At 45.3% G+C, this 27663-nt stretch overlaps 1 protein-coding gene and 1 long non-coding RNA gene across 7 annotated transcripts in view; both read right to left on the reverse strand.

The window, feature by feature from the left end:
• Positions 1-568: 568 nt before the first annotated feature.
• On the reverse strand, positions 569-2708 carry LOC311426376. Its single transcript, XR_014686684.1, has 2 exons — positions 2572-2708; positions 569-817 (listed from the first exon to the last, which is right to left on the reverse strand). It is a non-coding gene; the product is annotated as an uncharacterized lncRNA (long non-coding RNA).
• Positions 2709-9771: 7063 nt separating this feature from the next.
• LOC311426320 (AN1-type zinc finger protein 5-like) overlaps positions 9772-27663 on the reverse strand; it is a 30199-nt gene continuing 12307 nt past the window's right edge. For 4 of the 6 annotated variants that reach the window (XM_084502743.1, XM_084502742.1, XM_084502744.1 and 1 more), the window contains one exon: positions 14380-15252. In XM_084502743.1, coding sequence (XP_084358869.1) covers positions 14555-15252 — 698 coding nt within the window. In that variant the 3' untranslated portion in view covers positions 14380-14554. Of the gene's footprint in view, positions 12646-12928; positions 13055-14379; positions 15253-27663 lie in introns of those variants that run through there. The other 2 variants (XM_084502746.1, XM_084502745.1) reach the window with 1 other exon arrangement.

Consider the following 27663-nt stretch of genomic DNA (forward strand, 5'->3'; position numbering starts at 1 on the left):
TAGGTTGCCCAGGGAAGTGGTGGAGTCACCATCCCTGGGGGTGTTTAAGGAAAGGTTGGACATGGTTTAGTGGGTGATATCAGTGGTAGGGGGATGGGTGGACCAGGTGATCTTGGAGGTCTTTTCCAACCTTAATGATTCTATTTGTGCCTCAACTTTCCATACTGACCATCCCAGACCATTTGGGTAACTTCTGTCTCAAGTACAGCAGATCCCCGACACCTCCACCCCCCCCCCCAAGCAATGACCCACTGAATAAGGAATACTTTATACTTTTACAGGCCTTTCAGAGCCACAAAACACTAAGACTGGGCATCACCCTTAAACTATTGCATCTCAGAACAGCACTATGGCCATTATTCAAATTCATGTTTGAGATAAATTCTCCATGCTAGGGTGTTCTGAGCCCTTTTTCTGAGCACTTTACAGATACAGTGAGACTCGGATGCAAGCCCAGTGTCAAAAATCAATTTCTCTTGCAAGTGATTTCTTGAGTAACACAAGCCTCTTTTTAAGTCCAGCACAGAGATAATGGCCCTTTTCAAGGTAGAGATGCTATCAAATGATGAGCCAATTAAAGAATTATTTTTAATGATTCTTCAATGCATACCATCAAGAAATTGTATATGTAAGTGTATATATATATATATTATTCAGGAATCGTGTATTTCACCGAAGTAAAAACATATATGAAATGTGATATTTCCTGGATAAGACCATGTATTTTCACAAATAGATGAGTCTTTATGATGAATTGGAGGCTGCAACAGCTGCTGCTCTCTTGGGTTTTGGTGTGGTTCCCTCATGAAATCCATTCCTACAAGTAGAAATACAGTTACTACTTTTTGAAAGAATTATTTTTCTGCTCCTTCTCCCCCCCCCCAACTTGATTATAGATTAAGTTCACCAGCTTTTTTTCCAGCTTATCTCAGCACTGAAATCAATATGAAGTTCACCTGTTTCTTATTAAAAAATATCCAAACATCATTGACAAGCTGTTTGGAATAAGTGATGCAGTATGTTTTTCTCTCTGTCTTCTGCTGAAGTAACTTTGACTTCTTCAAATAGGGAAAATTTCAGTAATTGAGTAAACACACAGACTAAATCAGATATAGCACACCTACTAAAGGCACCCCATATTTTTATGTTCCTACTAAACAACTCAACAATAGATTTCTTTGCTGGTACTAAAAGAGCAAGTTGATTTCTTACAGTTCTCCATGCCTCCAACCAAAAATTAACACAGGCATGACAAAAGAGCCAGCCCCAAGCTCACTGTTGGGTATGACATTTCTATTTCAGCCAAACTTAGTGGAACACAGGTTGCGTTTATACATAAGGTATCTTCTAGCTGCTGCTGGAAAAGACTGTGCTAATCAAAAGACATATAAAAAGGATCACTCAACTATACCTAGCTCCAGGACTTTAGAAGACAACTACTTTTCACTATTAAACACAATCTACGTTCTTCAGAAAAGACTCTTGAATTACTTGGTATTTTTCATCAAGTTTTTTAATGTATTGAGCCAGAAGTTACACAGCTATGTTTTAGAACAAAGAGGATATGCCAAAGAAATTCTTAATGAATTTAACAGCACAGTACCTTATAAGTACAACTCAAGGCATCATAATACATTTTAGAAACCTCTAACAAAATCTGATGTCATAGCTACCTACTTACTGGTAAGTCCCCAAATAACATTGACTAATGAAGTACTAATGAAGTATTTCAATTCTGAACTTTCTTTTTTTTATGGGCTAAAGAGGGTTGGGGGGAATTAGAATGCATTTAAAGAGATATCTCTTATAAAAACCCACACTTAAATGCAACCAGCAACTTAATTGACTAACAAATTGAGGCAATGCCACACAAGGCACCACACCTTTTCAAATGTGGTTATTTTATTACAATCCCCTCTGTGTTCTTCACTATCTGCATTTAACAGAAATATCAGAGCTTTTATACATCCTATGTATTACTAATGGTAAGCTTTTTAAACCTCAAAGAAATATGCTGGCAATTATAAGCCATCTTTTATTTCATGATATATTTTAAAAGAAAGACCATACTACGTTAAGCATACTAAACAAACATGTTAACTTTGAATGATGGGTTTTAGAATTAGGTGAAATCCATGCAAGACTTCACAATACGCTATTTTGTGATAAAACATCACACCTGAATCGACGGTAGACCTTTTTCAGGTGCCTCATGCGACCAGTACCAGTGGTGTTGCGCCTTTTAGCCTTAGCACTCCAGTTATCTAGAACATAAGTTTCTGTTACTCATCCGCACAAAATAATTAGTTGCACAGTACATTTGAATAGCACAAGTATTAACTGGCAAGAGCAAAAAAAAAAAAAAAAAAAAAGAATTATGAATCAAGTCAATTTCTGTGCAGTAATACTGCATATTGCTGACACAGTTAAATCAGTGTGAAAATTAAAAACAGTTCCAAACACTTTAAGATGGCAAGTTATTCTTCCCTGGTGTAAAAAAAGTCAAACTAAGGAAGAAGACAAAGAAACACAAATTTTTAAACTAAACTCAGTTAAGAGTTCCTTACTTACACTTTCTCTTACGCTTGGCAGGGTAACCACATTTCCCACAGGTAGATTTCTGCAAATGGTATGCCTTGGACCCACATCGACGACACAAGGTATGTGTCTTATTTCGTCGCTTACCAAATGATGATGTACCCTTTGTCTGAAAAGCAAGTACAAACTGTCTAACTCCAATAACAATGTCAGAGGCATGCCAAATTCTAAAACAGCAACTTGGTTTTACTTGTAGGTCTCCATTTTCAGAAATCAATTCCTTACAACTCTCTTGGCTGTTCCTACCCTATTCCCTGCCCAGTGCTGAACTAAACAAAACCACCAATGGATTATCTCTAAGGCACTTCTCATTTCCCTTAAATTCATCACTAGTACATACTAAACTTATTTTTCATGAAGAAATACATTTATTTCAGTCAGGTCTGCCACACGCTTCTTACAGAAGACCAGGGTAACCGAAACGTCTTTTACTACAGTACCTGCATACCCTCAGCCCTAGAAAAAACCGACCCGACCAAGCCCACAACAGAGAGGAGGCACCTGAGGAGCTCGGCCGACACCGCGGCCTTACACCCCCATACATCCTCCCCGCCTGGGACGAGCGGCACCGTTTTCTCTCTCTGAAACAGAAGCAGCACCGGGCCCGCCCCTAGGCCCTCGGGCCCGGCCCTACAGCGGTCCCCCCGCAGCATTGGCCCACCACCGAACCCAGTCGTAACAGAACACGACGCGCCCACGCCCCGCCCTCCCCACCGAGGCCCTAGACAAGACCCGCAGAGGCCAACACAACGACAGATGTCGACCGATACTTCCCCCCCCCCCAAACCTACAGCCCACCACTCACCATCTTCCCTGGCCACCAGCACCAAAAAGGCTGAGCTCCGCCCCGCTTCCGCTATGGGCTATAGTGCACAAGCACTTCCGGGTGAACGGCTAGGGCCAGGCGGTGGGGCACGAATGCTGTCTGTGGGCCTGGCTTCGCCCTAGGTTGTGTCAGAAAGGGTCACCACACCTCCGTGTGGTGACCCTTTCCTGCCACCAGGCTGGCCTCCCAAAAGGATAGGTGCTCCCAGTGATATCATCTACTGGGTCCAATGAAGATGGAGTTAACTTTCCCTGCAGTGGCCTATATAGTCTTGTGCTCTGCACTTGTAGCTAGAACAGCACTGGTGTCATAGTGATTCAAAGATTGAAGCCGAAATTCCTTTAAGTGGTATATTCTTTATTGCAGCGCTGGATGCACGGGGGATCTCTCCACCTATCATGCATACCCAAAGCGGAGAGCAGTCTTGAATTTATACAATCAATCTATCAATATTCTACAAGCGCCTATACATATTCATTACCTATCCCTGCCTTCCCTCGCTTCTCATGCTAATTAGCCTTTTGGCACCTTGCGCCTGCGTAGAGCCTCCCAAGAATTGTGGGCAGGGGTCTTTGGGACGTGGGCAGTGGTCTTTGGGAGGAAGACCCCGAGTCTTCCTCACAGTGTACTTTTCACCTTTGGCCAGGAATCTGCTGAGTTGGCAGGTTTCTTAATTGCAAGAGCTGGTTGTTGCTAATTCTTCCATTTGTTGTATCTTTATAATGAATTCCAATGTCCAGTTTTGAGATTTATAGTCCTTACATTTGTTTCTCTGTCCGTCTGCCGCTTCCTTATCATGAGTTCCAGTGTCTTATTTCGAGATATACAGTCCTTGTCTGGGGATTGTCCTTGCCTCCCCAATGTCTCCTTAATCAATAGCAGTGTGTTGTGTATTGCTGAGCAATGCTAGTAAAGCATCAAGACACCCTCCAAACCCCTCCAGAGTCAGTGGGGTCTGAGGTTTGGGAAGAGGTGGGGAGGGGACATCACCAGGGCAGCTGACCTAAACCAACCAAAGGGATATTCCATGCCATATGTCACACTCAGCAATAAAAAGTGGGAAAGGAGAAGGAGTGGTTGGGGGGGGGGGGGGGGGCTATTGTTACAAAGAGGTCACTCCTCCCAAGTAACTGCTATGCATGTTAAGGCCCTGCTTCCCGGGAAGGGGCCAAACATCACTCGTTTATGGGAAGTAGAGAATAATTTTCTCTCTCTCTCTCTCTCTCTCTGTGCTTCCGTGTGGCCTTTGCTTGTTGTTGTTGTTTTTTTGTTTGTTTGTTTGTTTTTCCTCTTCCTTTTCCCTTTAATTAAATTATCCTTATCTCAACCCATGAGTTGTTTTGATAGAATATTTGAAAGAAGTATGCCCTGACCCTGGTAATGCCAGTGAACTCCAGCTTGCAGCACTGTGCTGGGGTCTGGCTTGCGCCTATCAAAGGGTAGTTAGCACTACCCAGCACCCTCAAGGGGAGGAGGAGGTCTCTGCATTGATGACCAGATAACAAACACTGTGGCTAAACCAGAGGGCCAAGCAGCTGGGATCCCTCTCTAGAGAAAGGGTCACTGATAGAGAGAGAAGGAGAGAGGCACGGGTTCTCAGCTTCTGGAGGCAACTCCTGGCAGGTGTGAAGGAAAGGTATCCCTTCAAGGAAGATGGTGTTTATCAACTAGGCAAATGGACCACCGTGGAGAAAGTTCTCCAGCACCTGAGGGAATTAGCCATGCTGGAGATGGTTTATAGTGATTTAGACAATGACCATACACCCAAAGATCCCCATGAAGTCCAGTGTATGCAATCCACGTGGCAGAAGTTTGTACAGAGCGCACCATCATCACATGCCAGCATGCTGGCAGCGATGAATTGGAGAGGTTGTGGCCAACAGTTTTGTGTCCAGCCAACTCCAGCAATATGATGAAAACGTCTCTGTCCCACTATGGGCCTGCATCTCGGCTGTGGAGAAATTGTCCCAACAGGTCCATCACCTTGAAGAACATATATCTTCCTTCTTACCCAGATGGAGCAATATATCAGCTACTGAGTCAGCATTTTCCTGCTCGAGGGAGAGAGTACCTGGGACACACAGCACGTGGCATCCTATGGTTTTATGCATCCCATGTCTTGGACAAGTACACTTTTTGCTGGGTTAAAAACTGGCTGGGCGGCTGGGCCCAGAGTAGTGCTGAACAGAATGAAATCCAGCTGGTGACCGGTCAGGAGTAGTGTTCCCCAGGGGTTGGTGTTGGGGACCATCCTCTTTAATATCTTTATTGATGATTTGGATGAGGGAATTGAGTGCACCATCAGTAAGTTTGCATACGACACAAAGTTGGGGGGAAGTGTCAGTCTGCCGGAGGGCGGGAAGGCCCTGCAGAGGGACCTGGACAGGTTGGGTCGATGGGCAGAGACCAGTGGGATGAGGTTCAACATGGCTAAGTGCCGGGTACTGCACTTTGGCCACAACAACCCCATGCAGCGCTACAGGCCTGGGGCAGAGTGGCTGGAAAGCTGTGCAGAGGAAAAGGATCCGGGGGTGCTGATTGATGCTTGCCTGAACATGAGCTGGCAGTGCACCCAGGTGGCCAAAAGAAGGCCAACAGCATCTTGGCTTGTATCAGGAACAGTGTAGCCAGCAGGACCAGGGAGGTGATCATCCCCCTGTACTCAGCTCTAGTGAGGCCATACCTTGAGTACTGTGTTCAGTTTTGGGCCCCTCACTGCAAGAACATCGAGGCCCTGGAAGGTGTCCAGAGAAGGGCTACGAAGCTGGTGAAGGGTCTGGAACACAAGTCCTATGAGGAGTGGCTGAGGGACCTGGGGTTGTTTAGTCTGGAGATGCGAAGGCTCAGGGGAGACCTTATTGCTCCCTACAGCTACCTGAAAGGAAGTTGTGGGGAGCTGGGGGTCAGCCTCTTGCAGATAACTGGCAATAGGACTAGAGGGAATGGCCTCAAGTTGCGCCAGGGGAGGTTTAGGTTGGAAATTAAGAGACATTTCTTCTCAGAAAGAGTAGTCAGGCACTGGGACAACCTGCCCAGGGAGGTGGTGGACTCACCGTCCCTGGGAGCGTTTAAGGAAAGGTTGGACTTGGTGCTTAGGGACATGGTTTAGTGGGTGACATTGGTGGTAGGGGGATGTTTGGACCAGATGATCTTGGAGGTTTTTTCCAACCTTAATGATTCTATGAATCTATGATCACAGAGAAGACATGAAGAAATGGGATGGCAAACCTACATTGACCCTAGGTGCTCTGGTATGTGAACTGGAAGGAAATACAGCAGCAAAAAAGGGGTCTCCTAGGAAAATTACTGCTCTGGTTTCTGTTGGACAGTCCTTCAGAGGGAGTAGAAGGGTTGATGTTCCTCATGACCCTGATGAAGGGACCTCTGCTTCACATTTGCAGGAATTAAGTGATAGATACTCCAACTAGGACTAGAGGGGCCCTGCCTCTGGCCAGGCAGAGGAAAGGGACAACTGGATTTACTGGACTGTGTGGATCCAATGGCCTGTCTTTTGCGTTAAAGGACACTGCATAATCCAGTGTTTGCCAGTTTCAGAGCCCTGTTAGGAGCTTTCACTGAGAGAGTTTCACACGAACGTATTTAATAAGGAGACACATGTAACAGATTCTGATTGCCATTGATACATACACCTACTGCAATAGCACTAATATATGATAATAGTGTTAGCAAAATGCTGTCCCGGGTATCTCCCACCAAAGGGTATAGGCGCAAAGCTTACTAACTAATAATACTCTTTTATATCTTAACCTTATCTATTCCCTCCCTGGGGTGACGTTTAGCATGATTTGGGTGAAGAGTTGCATACTATAGTTGTATATGTTGAGCACGTACTTCTTTAAGCTCATTATCATATTCAGGGGTGTGAACTCTAATATTCGTTTTACACATAATGAAGCAAAAGGTTTCTGGGCACCGTGGCCCTCAAGATTCTGTTCTGCTGCCAAAACAGGGCTGTCCCGCCAACATAAGACTCCCTTCTTCAGCAACCTCTCATGCCATGCTTATTTGGCAAGGTTATGTGGCTTGCTTATGAGGCAAGCTTTTGTTAGCTGGTGGGGCTGCAGGGGTGGCCTCTGTGAAAGAGTCCAGAAGCTGCCTCATGTTAGAAAAAAGCTGGTTCCAAAAGGGACTCGCTGCTGTCCAGAGCCGAGCTAATAAGTGACACTGATTACGCCTCTATGAGAGCATATTTAAGAAAGGAGAAAAACTGTGCAACAGCAGCTGGAAGAGAGGAGTGAAAAAATACAAAGACAATCCTGCAGACACCAGGGTCGATGAAGAAGGAGGGGGAGGAGGTGCTCCAGGCACCTTAGCAGAAGTTCCCCTGAGGCCTGTGGAGAGGACCAGGATGGAGCAAGTTGTCCCCCTGCAGCCCATGGTTTACCACATTGGAGCAGATTTCCATGCTGAGTCCTGTGGAGGAGGCCACAGTGGAGTAGGTGGATGTCCTGATTTCAGTTAGGATAGAGTTAATTTTCCTCCTAGTAGCTGGTAGGGTGCTATGTTTTGGATTAGGATAAGAAGAGTGTTGATAACAAGGACATTTCAGCTTCTCACTCTGTCCTGCCAGCAGGCAGGCTGGGGGTGCAGCAAGAGCTGGGAGGAGGGCCAGACTGCTCGGGGTTAGGCTGGGCATCGGTCAGCGGGTGGTGAGCAATTGCATTGTGCATCACTTGTTTCGTACACATTACTAGTAGTACTATTATCATCATTATTGTCATTATTGTCATTATTATTTTCTTGTCTTTATCTCAACTCATAGGCTTCACTTTCCCATTTCTCTCCCATCCCAGAGGGGGGGGGGAGGTGAGTGAACGGCCGTGCGGTGTTTAGCTGCCAACTGGGTTAAACCACAATAGAAAGAAAAGCTGTAAATGAACTTGTAAAAGAAATTAAGAAAATTGCACATGTCCCAGTTCAGACTTGGAATGGAATCGATCTAAGAGGATTATGGGAGGGGGCTTTATAGGCGGTGATTGGTTTGCTAAAAGAAGGATGGTTGTATTGGGGATATGTGGAGGATTGTTAATAATTCCATGTTTAATACCCTGTATTACCAGACTAATACACTCGGTTATACAAGGAATGCAAATATCTGCGGTACCCGTTGACCCAGAACCAGGGAAAGTGAAAACCCATTCCCTGATGATAATAAAAACAAACAAAGATCAAAAATTGGTATCAATTTGGCAAGTATTGACTCGATTGGAAAGGAAAACACGAATCAATACCATGAAAAAGGAGATGGGGGATTGTGAAATGTGTTCATCTGATTCGTGTCAGTATGGAACAATGCTAGGGCCGCATGGTATGATGAATGTGACCTTCTGTCTTACATACCCTTGTATAACCACAAGTCTAAGAAAAACAGAGTGGTTAATGTATATAGTTCTTGTATCTTGCAAAGGAATGTTTTAGCAATTCGTGTCAATAGAGAGCTTGAAGGGAAATGTATTTGTAGGCTTTCCTTGAAGTCTCTGATATCTGGGGGGGGTTCAGAATAACTAACTATTATGACTATTGCATGGGACACTATGCAAGTCTCTGATATCTGGCCAGAAGATTAAGGAGAAGGGGAAAGCTGAAGAACGACTAAAAGACAAAGCTTGCAGGGGACGCTGCACAAGTCTCTGACATACAGCCAAGTTGGACAAGTTGGAGAAGGACAAGAGGGAGGAAGACTATGAGCCTTCAGCATGAGAGACCCCCAGAGGGACCACTGGAGACTGATACGCATGCTCCAGTAGGAGGGTTTGGATTCCGGAAACTAATTATAATAACCCTGGTTTTTTTTAGAAGTAGTAATGAATATGTATTAGCCTAGGAGCATAAAAATCAGCTGCTTGATGTAACTGGTGTGCGTCTTGGTGGAACAGAGACTCCCAGCGCACTCAGCACTGTTTGCTTACCTCTATTCCTTTAATAAATTGTAAACTTTGATTATAGTCCTATTTTGACGACTGAGCCATTTATTACAGTTTCCTCAAATATCCAGTTTCAATGTGCTCTTAGGTTTTAAAGAGACATACAAACCTAGTACTAGTATCACAGAATCACAGAATTTCTAGGTTGGAAGAGACCTCAAGATCATCGAGTCCAACCTCTGACATAACGCTAACAGTCCCCACTAAACCATATCCCTAAGCTCTACATCTAAACGTCTTTTAAAGACTTCCAGGGATGGTGACTCCACCACTTCCCTAGGCAGCCTGTTCCAAAAAGTCCAAAGTAGTACAGCTAGTACTACTAGCTTTGTACCCTAATATCCACAGGGCCACTTTCAGGTTACAATAACTAAAACCAATGAACTATCACAAAAAGAAGTATTTCCTTCTGTACATAATTTTTATTATTTACATAATACAACAGATCACAGATGCTGGGTAGCACGATTATGTGCAATATATAAACATGAGTTATCTGTACATTTGCATATCTAATAACTAAATTGGAAGAACAAAGTTAAAGTAAGAGCCTGATGCTTTTAATATTGAACTAAAAGCTAAGAGTAAACACTGCAATAGAAGTCAGAAGTATAATTTTGTGTGCATACACAACTATTTACAGATGAGAACAGACATTACCACAACACTAGTCTAAACTATACTTGTTTATAAAAAACACAAGTTCCATACAACACAAAAAAACTCACATTATAACACAGAAGTGATATTACCAGACAAGCATCAATGCACTATACTGCCTTTTCTAGTTATTGTACAGTGCTGTAGATAATATAGCCCATGCAATACACCCAAGAACATTAGTCCTACACTCAAATATAATTTAAAATGATAAAGCGGCCCTCCAAGAGTGGTTCCAGCTCCCACTTAAGTCTACAGCAGCCATGTTGGGTATGGTTTTCTATACCCAACAATTGTTGCACGTGCAATTATTACATTAATAATATATATATATTTAAAGCTCCTAATATTCTTTTTAACCCAGAACATACTGAATTCAAGTAATTCATGAATAATAAACTGTTCAAATACTTCTGCAACTTACACATATGTCACTTGATAGAGCTGTTATGGTATGTCTAAGAAACACAGCTTTTCTTTTTGGTAAGCCAATTTTACAATATTGTGCTACACAACATTTTTAGCCTTGAAAGGAAAAGCAGAGAACTGTTGCAGGCCAGTTCTTAAGTTTTTAACAGGACATTTCCTCTGGAAACTTTAGAATCCTGAAATTAGGTTAACATAATCTGTTCCAAAATGGTTTTCTTCTCATACATATCTATTTTTTTCCATTTTCCCCATTAATTGTTAAATGACTTTTTCTTAAATACAGCACCAACACTCATCTTACTTGAAAGGCAGACAGACCCACATGGCTTATGTTCTGCTGGAAAATAACGGACTATGGAAATTAAAATTAGAATGAGATCTTTTCCTTAGCAGAGGAAGCAGTCCAGGAGGTTTCTAGAGTATGTGGAAGATAGCTTCCTGACACAGCTGGTACAAGAGCCTACCGGGGAGGTGCCCCGCTAGACCTGCTCTTCACTAACAGAGAAGGACTGGTGGGAGATATGAAAGTTGGGGACTGTCTTGGGCAGAGTGACCATGAAATTGTAGAGTTCTCTATTCTTGGTGATGTCAGAAGGGTAACTAGCAAAACTGCTATCTTGAACTTCCGGAGGGTGGACTTTGACCTGTTCAGGACACTTGTTGCAGGGGTCCCTTGGGAGTCACTACTTCAGGGCAAAGGGGTCCAGGAAGCCTGGACACTCCTCAAGATGGAAATCTTAAAGGCACCCTCAGTAAGTTTGCAGATGACACCAAGTTGAGAGGTAGTGTCGATCTGCCTGAGGGTAGGGTGGCCCTTCAGAGGGATCTGTATAGGCTGGATTGCTGGGCTGAGGCAAATGGGATGAGGTTCAACAAGGCCAAGTGCCAGGTCCTGCACTTTGACCACAATAACCCCATGCAATGCTACAGGCTTAGGGCAGAGTGGCTTGAAAGCTGTGCAGTGGAAAAGGACCTGGGAGTTTTGATCGATGTTCGGCTGAACATGAGCCAGCAGTGTGCCCAGGTGGCCAAAAGAAGGCCAACGGCATCCTGGCCTGTATTAGAAATAGCATAGCCAGCAGGAGCAGGCAGGTGATCATCCCCCTGTACTCAACTCTGGTGAGGCTGCACCTCGAGTAGTGTTCAGTTTTGGGCCCCTCACTACAAAAAGGACATTGAGGCCCTAGAACATGTCCAGAGAAAGGCAACAAAACTGGTGAGGGGTCTGGAGCACAAGTCTTATGAAGAGCGTCTGAGGGAGCTGGGATTGTTTAGTCTGGCAAAGAGGAGACCCAGGGGAGACCTCATTGCACTCTACAACTTCCTGAAGGGAGGTTGTGATGAGGAGGGGGTCAGCCTCTTCTCCCAGATAACTAATGATAGGACTTGAGGAAATGGCCACAAGTTGTGCCAGGGAAGATTTAGATTAGATATCAGGAAAAACTTTTTCTCTCAGAGTGGTCAGGCACTGGAACAGCCTGCCCAGGGAGGTGGTGGAGTCACTGTCCCTCACAGTGTTCAAGAAGCACCTGGATGAGGTGCTAAGAGATATGATTTAGTAGCTTAATGGGTAGTATTGGTGATAGGAGGACAGTTGGAGTAGATGAAAGTAGGTCCTTTCCAACCTTGTGTTTCTATGATCTTCAGTGATAGAAGTAGACTGCCAACCTTTCTAACCCTTCTCTCAAACAGGCACATAACCTTTGGCTAGTGCTATACACCTCAAACATCTTAAAAGGCAGATCTGCTGCAAGCATTCACATAGTAGACATCTGTTTGGCACATATCCTCTGTGCATGTCTATTTCTGTGCCAATTCTGATCATCCAATTATACTCTGAGGAGGGCATAAATGTTTCCAAGGGCTTTATCTATCCAATTCTCCCTGTAACAAACACCTAAACATTCTGAAATATTATTAAGACAGACAAGACTAAAAGTAAGAGTTGGTAGAACAAAGGAAAATGGCCATGCATCTGCTCTTTAATGTTTTCCTAGGATATATTAAAATTAAACAGTCTTTTCATAAATAGGTTAGTTTATATTCTCTGGATTTTTTCAGCCACCACAACTGGGTTCTCTTTCCTGATTTTTGCTGCAGCTTCTGCTTTGTAATCATATGGGCAGTTATGCTTGTCAGAATAACGGTGAAGTCCACAAAATAAGTTTCCACATCGGCAGTCAAATCCTGTACAAAGAAAATGAAAAGAAAAAAAAAAAAAACATCACTAGGAAGCTTCAGATTTTAAGCAAGCTGTAAATTAAGGGCTTAGTTAACACAAAGGGGGGATACATGCATCTAAGAGTAAGCAAAATGAGTATTTCCAAATTATCAGCTCTATTAAGTAGTCTAATGTTACGGATTTTGAAGCAGCAAGCAAGTTTAACGTCTGAAGATATTTCAACAAACAATCTAGTAAGAGACAACTAATCATATAGCTCTGTTCAACATTGACAAAGTGCTCTCATACCTGTAAGGCCAACCTTCTTTCTGCACATGAAACATCTGTTCTTCTTTGGTTTGGGAAGTTCAGAAGCTCTCTCTTCACTCTGTGAATTACTACTCTGGGAAACCGATGGACTTGGTTGAGTAATAACTGTTAAAGCAAGCAAAAGAAATAAAGGTTTTTGGTGTTCTGTTTTTCTCCTTTTCTTGACTTCACTAGCTATTCAGTAGCAAACATATATTTAGTAGAGGGAAATTAATCCTTAATAAACTTCAGGGTTTTATATTATCTAAAGTACTATATAGAACAGGTATTCTACTAACTTCCTTTTTAGCTCTACAGAAGACAATCATATTTTCCTTACTGTTCCATCATCTAAAAAATACAAGATACCTAGCTGTTATCTCCTGTATACGCTGACATAGGTGTAAACACTTAGAAAGTGCTCTAGAAGTTCCATGTACACACAAAACTAAAAATCATATCACAGAATCACAGAATTGTCTAGGTTGGAAGAGACCTCAAGATCATCGAGTCCAACCTCTGACCTAACACTAACAAGTCCTCCACTAAACCATATCACTAAGCTCTACATCTAAATGTCTTTTAAAGACCTCCAGGGATGGTGACTCCACCACTTCCCTGGGCAGCCCATTCCAATGCCTCACAACCCTCTCGGTAAAGAAGTTCTTCCTAATATCCAACCTAAAACACCCCTGGCGCAACTTTAGCCCATTCTCCCTCGTCCTGTCACCAGGCACGTGGGAAAATAGACCAACCCCCACCTCGCTACAGCCTCCTTTAAGGTACCTGTAGAGAGCAATAAGGTCGCCCCTGAGCCTCCTCTTCTCCAGGCTGAACAAGCCCAGCTCCCTCAGCCGCTCCTCGTAGGACTTGTTCTCCAGACCCCTTCACCAGCTTTGTCGCCCTTCTCTGGACTCGCTTGAGTACCTCGATGTCCTTCTTGTAGCGAGGGGTCCAGAAACCGAACACAGTACTCGAGGTGCAGCCTCACCAGAGCCGAGTACAGGGGGACAATCACTTCCCTAGCCCTGCTGGCCACACTGCTTCTTATACAAGCCAGGATGCTGTTGGCCTTCTTGGCCACCTGAGCACACTGCTGGCTCATATTCAGCCGACTATCCACCAATACTCCCAGGTCCTTCTCCGCATGGCAGCTTTCCGACCACTCATCTCCCAGCCTGTAGCTCTGCTTGGGGTTGCTGTACCCCAGGTGCAGGACCCGGCACTTGGCCTTGTTGAACTTCATGCAGTTGACCTCAGCCCATCGGTGCAGCCTATCCAGATCCTCCTGCAGAGCCTTCCTACCCTCGAGCAGATCGACACACACACATAACTTGGTGTCATCTGCAAACTTACTGAGGGTGCAGTAAGTTTGATCAAGCTTAAATTTATTTCAAAACAATAACATTGGCACAGTCAAGATATTGAACAGAGGGGATACCTGTGGAGAATACAGTTAAAAGGAACATATTTTAGAAACAAATAACATTAACAGTAATGTGTTAGTCATAGTACTGTAATATAGTAATACAATAGTATTCAATAGTAATGTGTTAGTCATAGTACTGAGTTACTCTGCCACTATATTTGCAGTGGGGGGATGTAATTAGCTTTGGTTTCTGATCCTCAGTAGCCCCGGCTCCAGAAACCCAGAGGTCGACCTCGAGTTTCTTCTGGGGTTTTCTGCCAGAGGCTCCAGGTGAGGCCATGCTCCCCAGCTGCAGTGTAACGTATGTTTTGCACAGCTGGTCCGGTACGGACAGGCCCAAGGGCTACTGCACGAGCTATTTCTTGTTTGATTTCTTCAAATGCCTGTTGTTGCTCGGGGCCCCACTCAAAATAGTTTCTCTTTCGAGTCACTCGATATAGAGGACTCACAAGCTGACTATAGCCTGGAACATGCATTCTCCAGAATCCCACAAGGCCTAGGAAAGCTTGCGTTTCTTTTTTGCTAGTTGTCGGAGACATTGCCATTATTTTATTGATCACATCCATTGGAATATGGCGACGTCCATCCTGCCATTTTACCCCCAAGAACTGGATTTCCTGTGCAGACCCCTCGACCTTACTCTGTTTAATGGCAAAACAAGCTTTCAGGAGAATTTGGATTACTTTCTTCCCTTTCTCAAAAACTTCTGCTGCTGCGCTGCCCCACACGAGGATGTCATCAACGTACTGCTGGTGCTCAGGAGCTCCCCCTTGCTCCAGTACAGACTGGATCAGTCCATGGCAAATAGTAGGGCTGTGTTTCCACTCCTGGGGCAGCCGATTCCAGGTGTATTGGATGCCCCTCCAAGTGAAAGCAAACTGCGGCCTGCATGCTGCTGCCAAAGGGATGGAGAAAAATGCATTAGCGACATCAATTGTGGCGTACCACTTGGCTGCCTTTGATTCCAGTTCGTACTGAAGTTCTAGCATGTCCAGCACTGCAGCACTCAACAGTGGCATGAATTCATTCAGGCCACAATAGTCCACTGTTAGCCTCCACTTGCCATTAGACTTTTGCACTGGCCATATAAGACTATTAAAGGGTGAGTGATTCTTGCTGATCACTCCTTGACTCTCCAGCCGGTGAACCAACTCATGGATGGGAATCAGGGAGTCTTTGTTGGTGCGATATTGCCGTCAGTGCACCATTGTAGTAGCAATTGGTACCTGCTGTTCTTCAAGCTTCAGCAATCCTACAACGGAAGGGTCTTCTGAAAGGCCAGGCAGGGTAGACAGCTGCCTAATCTTCTCTGTGCTCAAAGCAGCTATGCCAAAAGCCCACCAGTATCCTTTTGGATCCTTGAAGTACCCTCTCTTGAGGTAGTCTATGCCAAGGACGCACGGAGCCTCTGGGCCAGTCACAATGGGATGCTTTTGCCACTCATTCCCAGTTAGACTCACTTCAGCTTCCAGTACAGTTAATTGTTGGGATCCCACTGTCACTCCAGAGATATAGATGAGTTCTGTCCCTTGGTAGCCTGATGGCATTAAGGTACATTGTGCGCCAGTGTCCACTAGAGCTTTGTATTCTTGTGCTTCTGATGTGCCAGGCCATTGGATCCACACAGTCCAATAAATCTGGTTATCCCTCTCCTCTACCTGGCCAGAGGCAGGGCCCCTCTAGTCCTGGTTGGAGTGTCTGCCACTTAATTCTTGCAAATGAGAAGCAGAGGTCCCTTCATCAGGGTCAAGAATAACATCAGCTCTTCTACTGCCTCTGGGGAACTGTCCAATAGAAACTGGAGCAGCATTTTTCTTAGGAGCCCCTCTTCTTGCTACTGTATTTCCTTTCAGTTCACGTACCTGAGCAGCTAGGGTTGAAGTAGGTACACCATCCCATTTCCTCATATCTTCCCCATGGTCACGCAGATAAAACCACAAGGTGCCACGTGGTGTACGTCTTGGGTACTCTCTCTCTTGAGCAGGCGAATGCTGATTCTTAGTGGCTGAAGTATCACTCCGTCTAGATGAGGGGGAATATGGGGAATATGCTCGTTCTACGAGGTAGTCAAGTCTTTCAGACAGTTTCTCCACAGCTGAGACACAGGACTGTAGCAGAGCAGAGAGACTGTCTCCATATTTTTGAAGCTGGCAGGACAGATTATACACTGTTGGTCCCATCCCCTCATCCCAGTTAATTACTGTCAGTGTACTGGCATGTGCTGATGGTGCACTCCGCACAAATTTACGCCACATGGATGTTGTGCACTGGACTTCATCGGGATCTTGAGGTGTCTGGGCATTGTCCAAATCACTATAAATCATCTCCCGCACAGCTAATTCCCGCAGGTGCTCTTGAACTTCCTCCATGGTGGTCCACTTGCGTAACTGATATACAATATCTTCCTTGTGGGGATATCTTTCTTTCACAGCTGCCAGGAGTTGCCTCCAGAGGCTGAGAACCTTTGCCTCTCTCCCAATTACTCTGTCTATCACCCTTTCTCTAGAGAGGGATCCCAGCTGCTTGGCTTCATTGCCTTGTAATTGTTGGCTATTGGCCCCAGCATCCCAGCATCGAAGCAGCCAGGTGAAGATGTGTTCACCTGGACATCGACCATAATCCTTTCGTATTTCTCGCAACTCACTCAGGGATAGGGATCGAGTGGTTTCTGATTCCTTTATGATTTCCATCTCTTCTTCCTGCTGTTTTTATGATGGCTCTGCTTTAGAGGTGCCTGCCTTTTCCTCTTCTCCCTCCTTCTTAGGAGAGGCTTCTTCCCTTACCAAACGAGCTGACTTCTGTTTCCATTGTTTCGACTTGACTATGGGGGCAACTGATACCATAGTCGGTTGGTCCTCTGGGTCAGCCACAGCATGTGTTATCTGGTCATCAGACTCAGAGACTTCCTCCCTCTCTTCAAGATGCTGGATGAGGTTAAACAGTGTTTGATATGAGTAAGCCAGGACCCAGCACAACGCTGCAAGCTGTCGTTCTCTGGCATTATCAGGGTCAGGACATACAACTCTCAAACGTTCTACCAGGTTTTTAGGATTTTGCATTTGCTCAGGGGTGAAGTTCAAAACTATTGGAGGAGACACCTGTGACAGGTACCTGCCTATATCCTCCAACACACCTTGCCACCCACCACAAGACTGTTTCTGGACAGATTCCCGGGTAAACTTTCTAAACAATCGACTAATCTTAGAGAGAAGAGGAAACCCGTTATTCAGAATTAGAAATAGCAATATATGGGTTACACATGTGTGAGGAATGTTTTAACAATTTGTGTCACAGAATCACAGAATCACAGAATTTTCTAGGTTGGAAGAGACCTCAAGGTCATCGAGTCCAACCTCTGACCTAACGCTAACAGTCCCCACTAAACCATATCCCTAAGCTCTACATCTAAACGTCTTTTGAAGACTTCCAGGGATGGTGACTCCACCACTTCCCTGGGCAGCCTGTTCCAGTGCCTCACAACCCTTTCAGTGAAGAAGTTCTTCCTAACATCTAACCTAAAACTCCCCTGGCTCAACTTAAGCCCATTCCCCCTCGTCCTGTCACCAGGCACGTGGGAGAACAGACCAACCCCCACCTCGCTACAGCCTCCCTTGAGGTACCTATAAAGAGCGATAAGGTCGCCCCTGAGCCTCCTCTTCTCCAGGCTGAACAAGCCCAGCTCCCTCAGCCGCTCCTCGTAGGACTTGTTCTCCAGGCCCCTCACCAGCTTCGTTGCCCTTCTCTGCACCCGCTCAAGCACCTCGATGTCCTTCTTGTAGCGAGGGGCCCAAAACTGAACACAGTACTCGAGGTGCGGCCTCACCAGAGCTGAGTACAGGGGGACGATCACCTCCCTAGCCCTGCTGGTCACACTGTTCCTGATACAAGCCAGGATGCCGTTGGCCTTCTTGGCCACCTGAGCACACTGCTGGCTCATATTCAGCCGACTATCTCCCAGGTTCTTCTCCGCCAGGCAGCTTTCCAACTGTTCCTCTCCCAGCCTGTAGCTCTGCTTGGGGTTATTGTGCCCCAGGTGCAGGACCCGGCACTTGGCCTTGTTGAACTTCATGCAGTTGACCTCAGCCCATCGGTGCAGCCTATCCAGATCCTCCTGCAGAGCTTTCCTACCCTCAAGCAGATCGACACACGCACCTAACTTGGTGTCATCTGCAAACTTACTGAGGGTGCACTCAATGCCCTCGTCCAGATCATCGATGAAGATATTAAAGAGGACCGGCCCCAGCACCGAGCCCTAGGGGACGCCACTAGTGACTGGCCTCCAACTGGACTTGGCTCCATTCACCACGACTCTTTGGGCCCGGCTATCCAGCCAGTTTCTAACCCAACGAAGCGTGCGCCAGTCCAAGCCAAGAGCAGCCAGTTTCTTGAGGAGAATGCTGTGGGAGACGGTGTCAAAAGCCTTACTGAAGTCAAGGTAGACCACATCCACAGCCTTTCCCTCATCCACCCAGCGCGTCACTCTGTCATAGAAGGAGATCAGGTTCGTCAGGCATGACCTGTCTTTCATAAACCCATGCTGACTGGGCCTGATCGCCTGCTTGCCCTGCAAGTGCTGCATGATGACTCTCAGGAGGATCTGCTCCATGAGCTTTCCTGGCACTGAGGTCAAACTGACAGGCCTGTAGTTTCCCGGATCTGCCCTCTGGCCCTTCTTATAGATGGGCGTCACGTTTGCTAGCCGCCAGTCGATTGGGACCTCCCCCGATAGCCAGGACTGCTGATAAATGATGGACAGTGGCTTGGCCAGCTCCTCTGCCAGTTCCCTCAGTACCCTTGGGTGGATCCCATCCAGCCCCATCGACTTGTGCACATCTAAGTGCCGTAGCAGGTCACCAACCAGTTCTTCATGGATAATGAGGGCCACATCCTGCTCCCCATCCCCTTCCACCAGCTCAGGGTACTGAGTATCCAGAGAACATCCGGTATTGCCGCTAAAGACTGAGGCAAAGAAGGCATTGAGCACCTCCGCCTTTTCCTCATCTCTTGTAACTAAGTTTCCCCCCGCATCCAGTAAAGGATGGAGATTCTCCTTAGTCCTCCTTTTTGTGTTGATGTATTTATAGAAACGTTTTTTGTTATCTTTAACGGCAGTAGCCAGATTGAGCTCCAGATGAGCTTTGGCCTTCCTAATTTTGTCCCTGCACAGCCTCGCTACTTCTTTAAAGTCCTCCTTAGTGGCCTGCCCACTTTTCCAAAGCTTATAAACCCTATTTTTCCTCCTAAGATCAAGCCACAATTCTCTGTTGAGCCAGGCCGGTCTTCTTCCCCGCCAGCTCGTCTTTGGGCACATGGGGACAGACCGTTCCTGCGCCATTAAGACTTCCCTCTTGAAGAGCGCCCAGCCTTCCTGGACCCCTCTGCCCTTCAGAACCGCCTCCCAAGGGACTCCACCAACCAGTGTCCTGAGCAGCTCAAAGTCAGCCCTCCGAAAGTCCAATACAGCGGTTTTACTGGTCCCCTTCCTGGCCTCGCCAAGAATAGTGAACTCCACCATTGCATGGTCACTCTGCCCAAGACAGCTCCCGACGATCACGTCCTCCACCAGTCCTTCTCTGTTTGTGAAGAGAAGGTCTAGCGGGGAACCACCCCTGGTAGGTTCACTAACCAGCTGCGTCAGGAAGGTATCTTCCACGCTCTCCAGAAACCTCCTAGACTGCTTTCTCAGGGCTGTGTTGTGCTTCCAGGATATGTCAGGGAAGTTGAAGTCCTCCATGAGTACAAGAGCTGATGATTTTGCAACCTCTGTCAGCTGCCTGTAGAATTCCTCATCCGTCTCCTCATCCTGGTTCGGCGGTCTATAGCAGACCCCGACCAGGACACTAGCCTTGTTGTCCCTGCCGATCCTAACCCAAAGGGACTCGACCTTGTCATTCCCAACCTCGAGTTCTACAACCTCGAAAGACTCTCTAATATAGAGAGCCACACCACCACCCCTTCTATGCTGCCTGTCCCTTCTATAGAGCTTATAGCCAGGCATTGCAGCACTCCAGTCATGAGACTGGTCCCACCACGTCTCCGTGATGGCAACCAAGTCGTAGCCTGCCTGCAGCACAATGGCTTCCAGCTCCTCCTGTTTGTTACCCATGCTGCGTGCATTGGTGTAGATGCACTTCAGCTGGGCCATTGCCTTATCCTCCGGCCTTGCCATTGTTCCCCCTGGCACAGCTCCAACAATCCTAGCCTCAGCCCCATCCCCCTTCCTACCTAGTTTAAAGCCCTCTCAATGAGCCCTGCCAGCTCCTGGCCCAGGATCCTTTTTCCCCTAAAAGATAGGGACCTGTCTGCGGCCATCAGGCCAGGTGCTGAGTAAAGTGCCCCATGATCAAAAAACCCAAGATTTCTGCGTTGGCACCAGTCCTGGAGCCACGTGTTTAACAGGTGGGCTTTCCGTGTCCTCTCTGTACCCCTCCCTGCCACTGTAGGGATGGATGAAAACACCACCTGCACTCCCGCTCCATCCACTAACCGACCCAGTCCCCTAAAGTCCCTTTTGATAGCCTTGAGGCTTCTCTCTTCGATGTTATCACTGCCCGCCTGGACTATCAAAAGGGGGTAATAGTCAGAGGGGCGTACCAGGTTAGGAAGCTTCCTGGCAACGTCCCTGACCCTGGCCCCAGGGAGACAGCAGATTTCTCTACGGGTATGGTCAGGCCGACAAATAGGGCCCTCTGTTCCCCTAATAATCGAGTCACCAACAACAATAACCCTCCTGTCTTTCTTGGTGGAGGCAGTCCTGAGGCGCAGAGTTGACCTCCTCCGTGTCCATAAAGAACAATTCTGTTTGAATCCTGTCTGCCTCTGGGCCCTGCACTGGCAATTTAATTCTTGAACCACAGATGCAGTGTGTCCCAGTCTCCCCATCATTCTAGTCAATTTATCACTTCTTAAATTTATGAACCTGTTTGCTTTTGTTATTCTGGACTTCTATTTCTAACACTGCTATAGATGTGTCTGTGAATGGCTGGGGAAGAATGTTTTAATTACTCGTGTGTCTGGGAGTTTCAGAACAACTGATAACAACTAGTGACTGTTATGGGATACTATGTGGATCTTTGGTATCTGGTTAGGGGGGCCGAGAGATAAAGAGGAAGGAGAAAGAAGCTGAAGGATGGCTGGGAGACAAGACTTGAAGAGAATATTCTATGAACTTGGTATGGTGCCCAGTAAGTACAAAGGGGGAGAGGAAGACTACGAGCCTTCAGCATGAAAGACCCCTAGAGACCCCCAGAAGAGACCCCAGAGGAGACTGCGCATGCTCCAGTAGGAGGGACTGCACCCCGGAAGCTAATTTCAATAATCTATATTTTTTAGAAGTAGTAATGAATATGTATTAGTCAAGGAGCATAAAAATCAGCTGCTTGATGTAACTGGTGTGTGTCCTGGTGGAGCGGAGACTCCCAGTGCACCCAGCGCTGTTTGCTTACCTCTATTCCTTTATATTCTTTCAATAAATCCTATTTTTTTTATTTAATCCTAATTTGAATCCTGAGCCATTTATAACACATGGATATTCAAAATACTCCCAAACTGTTGTAATTAGCCCACTGTGAAAGAAGGAGGAGGTACCCTTCCTAATATTATTCATAAACTGACATCCAGATGAGGAAAGGAAGGCAGTGTAGTTCTGAATATTCTCTAAAAGATAGTTTCCATGAGACCCAAACGATAACAGCGCAGAGCCTGAATGCCAGATTAAACTCAAGGCCAGTGCCTGGTAGCACAACGAATCCAAAAAAAAGAACATAGATTGTAGCACATTCTCGGACTGGATATAGAGGAGAAATGAGAACATGACACGGATTGCATGACATACGATCAAACAAGCCATTATTAACAGGACACTGAACATGGTGACTAGCAAGTAAGCGTGTTAGTTGTACGCATTTTAATCAATTCTATTCAATCTATTCTATCAATTCTAGCCCTTCGAGCCCCACGTTGGGCGCCAAAAAGGACTGTGGTGGTTTTACTGTGCTGGGTAGCTAAACACCACAACCGCTCTCTCACTCCCCCTCCTCAGATGAGGAGGGGAAGAAGTAAAGCAAAGAACAACTCACAGGTTGAGATAAGGATAATTTAATTAAAAGGAAATAATAATAATAAAAGAAAGATTATTATGAACTAAACAATTTAACTAAAGGGGAAAAAAAAAGGAAAGGGAAAAAGAGAGGGGGAAAGGAAAAAAAAAGGAGGAAAACAAACAAATAAAACAAATGAAGGCTATGTGGAAGTGCAGAGGAAAGAAATTACTCTCTACTTCCCACAAATGAGTGATGCTTGAGCACGTCCTTGAAGCAGGGCCTCAACGAATGTAACCGGTGTTCGGGAGGAGGACTGACGTTTTCACAATGAGAGCCCACCCCTCCCCTCTTCTTCCTGTTTCCACCTTTTATTGCTGAGTGTGACATCATATGGTATGGAATATCCCTTTGATTGGTTTAGGTCAAGCTGCCCTGGTGATGTTTCTCTTCTCACTTTTTGCTCACCCCCTAGGAGGGTTAGAGAGAGTCCTGATGCTGTGCCAGCACTGCTCAGCAGCAGACACAACACTGGTGTGATAACACTGCTGTTGTAGCTACAAGTGCAGAGCACAGCACTGTATGGGCTGCTGCAGGGAAAGTTAACATTCCAGCCAGACCCAGTACAATTATCTAAAACCTGAGTCAACCAGAACAGCAGTTAGCATTCTTGAGCTTTAAACCACTGATTCTGAGACATCCAACACACAACTACAAATTACACACAGTTCAAAAGAGCCTTCTTGTTTCAGACTTTTTTCCCCCGATTATTTAAAGAGCAAACTACAGATTTACACTGGAAATCTGTATCCTTGCACTGTATTCAGCCTTAATGTTCAAGCAGATATAATCAAAAAGACTCATTTTTCAATCAACATTATTGTGAACAGTTTTGGTCAAATTTTAGTCACATTTTACTCAAGTCCTCTCCAAGACAAAAATGGGTCCTTTTTGTTAACTTCTCTGAATCATGTTCGTTTCCATTAAAATATTAATTTTTTCCATCGAGAGATGTTGTTTTTTAAATACTTTTTGTACACAAATTGGTACAGAGGAAGTCTGAGGGAGGTATGTTTGTATACAAACTTGAACACATACAAGCCAGGGAGTTTCAGTTTTCCTGAACACTCACAGTTGCATGATGATGTCTATTATTCTAAAAGATAAAGAGCAAACTATAAAATGCAATCCAGAATTATTGAGAACATAGGCTTAAATTGTTTGCAATAAATTTCATGCACACAAATACGATTTCTTAGTTGATCCTCTTGGATCAGTAAGCATCACATTCTGTGAAAAGTGCGTTATTTCCAAGCATGAAGAACCAGTTATGTTGACTATCTTTACTATTTATAACTGCTCTTTAAAAATCAAAATCCTATTATTATGTTTGTATACCTATTACTACTAACAGAAAGCCTCACAAAACAGTTCTGATTCTATCACTGCTGCACTTTGATGGGTTCCATCAAAATTCATTTGTTATTAATCCAGGTCACTCTTACTGTAGTGCAGTTGATAAGTACGATAGCAAGCATAGTAGTTATGACATACAGCATTACATAGCAATTAATATTATACAAAAATCATGGGCTATTCTTACCCAAGATCAAACCCACTTGAGGTACACAACAGGCTTTCCCATTCTTCTGCATTACCCACCAAGTGCACCCAGGTCCCTGAGCAAAAGCAATCCCACAAATGGGTTTGTCTTTGCCTGAGGCAGGAATAGCCCAGACTGTCTTCCCCAGCATGTATTTTATGTGCACTAGAGGGACTTTATCCCCTTCTACAGTACATAAGAGTTATAATTGGGCAGGGTCAGCTCAACAGATCCCCTAGCATTGACTAACCAGGTGGCTTTTGATAAATGTGTATTCCAAAGTTTGAATGCCCCAGCACCTGTTGCTCTCAGTGTAGTCTTTAGCAATACATTGTATCGCTTGATTTTCACAGAGGCTGGTACGTGATAGGGGGTGTGATATACCCAACCAATGGCATGTTCTTTGGCCCAGGCATCTATGAGGTTGTTTTGGAAATGAGTCCCATTGTCTGATTCAATTCTTCCCAAGATGCCATGTCACAATAAGACTTGCTTTTCAAGGCCCAGGACAGTTCTGGGTAGTGGCATGGGATATGTTTCTAGCCATCCAGTGGTTGCTTCCACTATTTTAAGTACATGGCACTTGCCATAGGAGGTTTGTGGAAGCGTGATGTAATCAATCTGCCAGGCCTCCCCATATTTGTATTTCAGCCATCACCCTCCATAACACTAAGGCTTTAACTGGTTGGCTTGCTTGATGGCAGCACATTTCATATTCTATGGAATAAGGCCCTAGAGGGAAGAGAGGGCTACAGGCAAGTTCCCAGGCCTGGTTCCCAAGCTAGCAAGTGTTTTCTCCTAGCAGTGTTTAGCAGCCATTTTATGTCAGTACTTTCTCATTACAATTTGGTTATCTCCAAAATTGCTCCCATTGGTGGCTAATACATGAGAGGGTTGTGCTGCCATGTAGAGGGTCCTTGACAGGCTGGAGAAATGGGCAAACAAGAACCTCATCCAGTTCAAAGGAGAAGGACAAAGTCCTGAACCTGGGGAAGAACAACCCCAGGCACCAGTACATGCTGGTTGAATGTTAGCCATCAGCACGTCCTTGCTGCAATAAAGACCAATGATATCCTGGGCTAAATTACAAGGAGCATTGCCAAAAGTTCAAGGGAGGTGATTGTTCCCCTCTATGAGATGTCCCCCCTTTAAACTCCCATTCTCACTCAGCTTTCCATTCTGCCCTGTCTCCTTCATCCCAACAGGCATCTGGAGCTAACTCCACGGTAAAAATGTAGTTCAGGATATGTGGCCCAGTCACCTACATACATTCCATATCATAGATAATATAGTCCTGTCCTGCTTCTGGATTTTTCATGAATGGGCACAAAACACTGATGCAGGTTTATGTTACGGACCTGTTCATAGCAAATTCTGCTCATCTAGCCTTTACATTTGTGATGTTTTTCTACATAGACCTTACACTTCTCAGTGAAAATCATAGCCAAACAATCCACTTGTTTATGTAATAGCCATGGCCTTGTGCCTCTATAAACATTCCCAGACTTCCACAACAGCCTGCAGCTGGTACACCTTATCCTTGTTACCAAGTTAAATGCACAATCATGAGACAAGGAGAGCCAGCATTAACATTTACAGCTACGGCCATAGTTATACAATGCGTGACAAAGCTCACAAAAGGATTTTTGTCTGAAATAATTTCTTGACATCCTTAACACCATATACATGTTCATAGTGTAAAAGGTTAAAAGAGGTCTTGATATATTGTTGTAGTTTAACCCAACAGGCAGCTAAGCATAACACAGCTGTTTGCTCATTGCCCCCCAGGGAAGGGAATTGACAAAAGAGAGAGAGGGGAAGAGAGAAAATAATCATAAAAATAAAAACAAGTGATAAACAATGCAACTCCTCACCACCAACAGACCAAAGCCCAGCAAGCCCCTGAGCAACAACAGCCCCCTGGGCCAACTCTCCCCAGTTTTATTCTTGAGCATGATGTCATATGGTCTCCCTTTGGCCAGTTTGGGTCAGCTGTCCTGGTTCTGTGCTCTCCCAGCTTCTTGTGCACACCAGCCTCTTTGCTGGCAGTGCAGTATGAGAAAAAGAGTCCTTGACTTAGCGTAAGCACTGCTCTGCAACAAATAAACCATCAGTGTGTTATCAGCATTATTCTCATCCTAAACCCAAAACAAAGCACCATACTAGCTACTAGGAGGAAAATTAACTCTATCCCAGCTGAAACCAGGTCAAAGGGTCTTCTGAAAGGCCAGGCAGGGTAGAAAGCTGCTTAATCTTCTCTGTGCTCAAAACAGCTATGCCAAAACCCCACCGGTAACCTTTTGGGTCCTTGGAGTACCCTCTCCTGAGGTAGTCTATGCCAAGGATGCACGGAGCCTCTAGGCCAGTCACAATGGGATGCTTTTGCCACTCGTTCCCAGTTAGGCTCACTTCAGCCTCCAATACAGACAGCTGTTGGGATCCCCCTGTCAGTCTAGAAATACAGATGGGTTCTGCCCCCTTTATGGCTTGATGGCATTAGTGTACACTGTGCACCAGTGTCCACTAGATCCTTGTACTCCTGTAGGTCCAATGTGCCAAGCCACTGGAACCACACAGTCCAGTAAATCCAGTTGTCCCTTTCCTATGCCTGGCCAGAGGCAGGGCCCCCTCTAGACCTGGTTGGAGTATCTATCACTTAATTCTTGCAAATACAAAGCAGAGGTCCCTTCATTAGGGACAGGAAGAACATCAGCCCTTCTACCCCCTCTGGGGGACTGCCCAACAGAAACTGGAACAGTAACTTTTTTTTTTTTTTTTTTAGGAAACCCTGTATCGGCTGCTTGAAGTTCATGTACCCGAGTTGCTAGGGTTGAAGTAGGATCGCCATCCCACTTCCTCATGTCCTCCCCACAGTCACGTAGATAAAACCACTGGTTGTGGATGCCCCATCCCTGGAGGTGTTCAAGACCAGGTTAGATAAGGCCCTGAGCAACCTGATCTAGTGAGTAGCATCCCTGCCTATGGCCGGGGGGGTGGGCTGGAACTAGATGATCTTTGAGGTCCTTTCCAACCCAAGCCATTCTATGATTACCACTCTCCATGGTGGTCCACTTGCATGGGTAACATATATCATCATCCTTGAAGGGATACCTTTCCTTCACACCTATCAAGATTCACCTCTAGAGGGTGAGGGCTTGTGCTCCTTTTCCAATTGCTTTGTCAATGCCCTTCCCTAGAGAGGGATCCCAGCTGCTTGACTTCTCTGCCCTCTAATTCCAGACTATTGGCCCCATTATCTCAGTGACAGAGCAGTAAGGTGACAACATGCTTGCTTGGACGATGGCTGAAATCTTTTCACATATCTCATAGCTCACCCTGGGATAGGGATCAGGTGGTTACTGCTGCTTTTATGATATCATCTTCTTTGTCATCCTGTTGCCATGATAATCCTACTTCTGGTGTTACACAGTACAGCAAACTAATAACCTTAAACCAGCCCCCCAAAATGATAAATAGCACATCAGGGAACACATACAGTAAGTAATGTGCCATATAAAACAATTCTGAGAACACAGTCACACTGGGGGTAAAAGCTCTTGGGTTGAGATAAAGTCAGCTTAATAGGACAGAAAATGAATGGAAATATAATTATGATAATAATAATGATAAAAGAACATAGGAAGCAAGATCAATTGCATTGTGC

This window comes from Aythya ferina (genome assembly GCF_964211825.1).
Source record: "Aythya ferina genome assembly, chromosome: W".
NCBI lineage: Eukaryota > Metazoa > Chordata > Aves > Anseriformes > Anatidae > Aythya > Aythya ferina.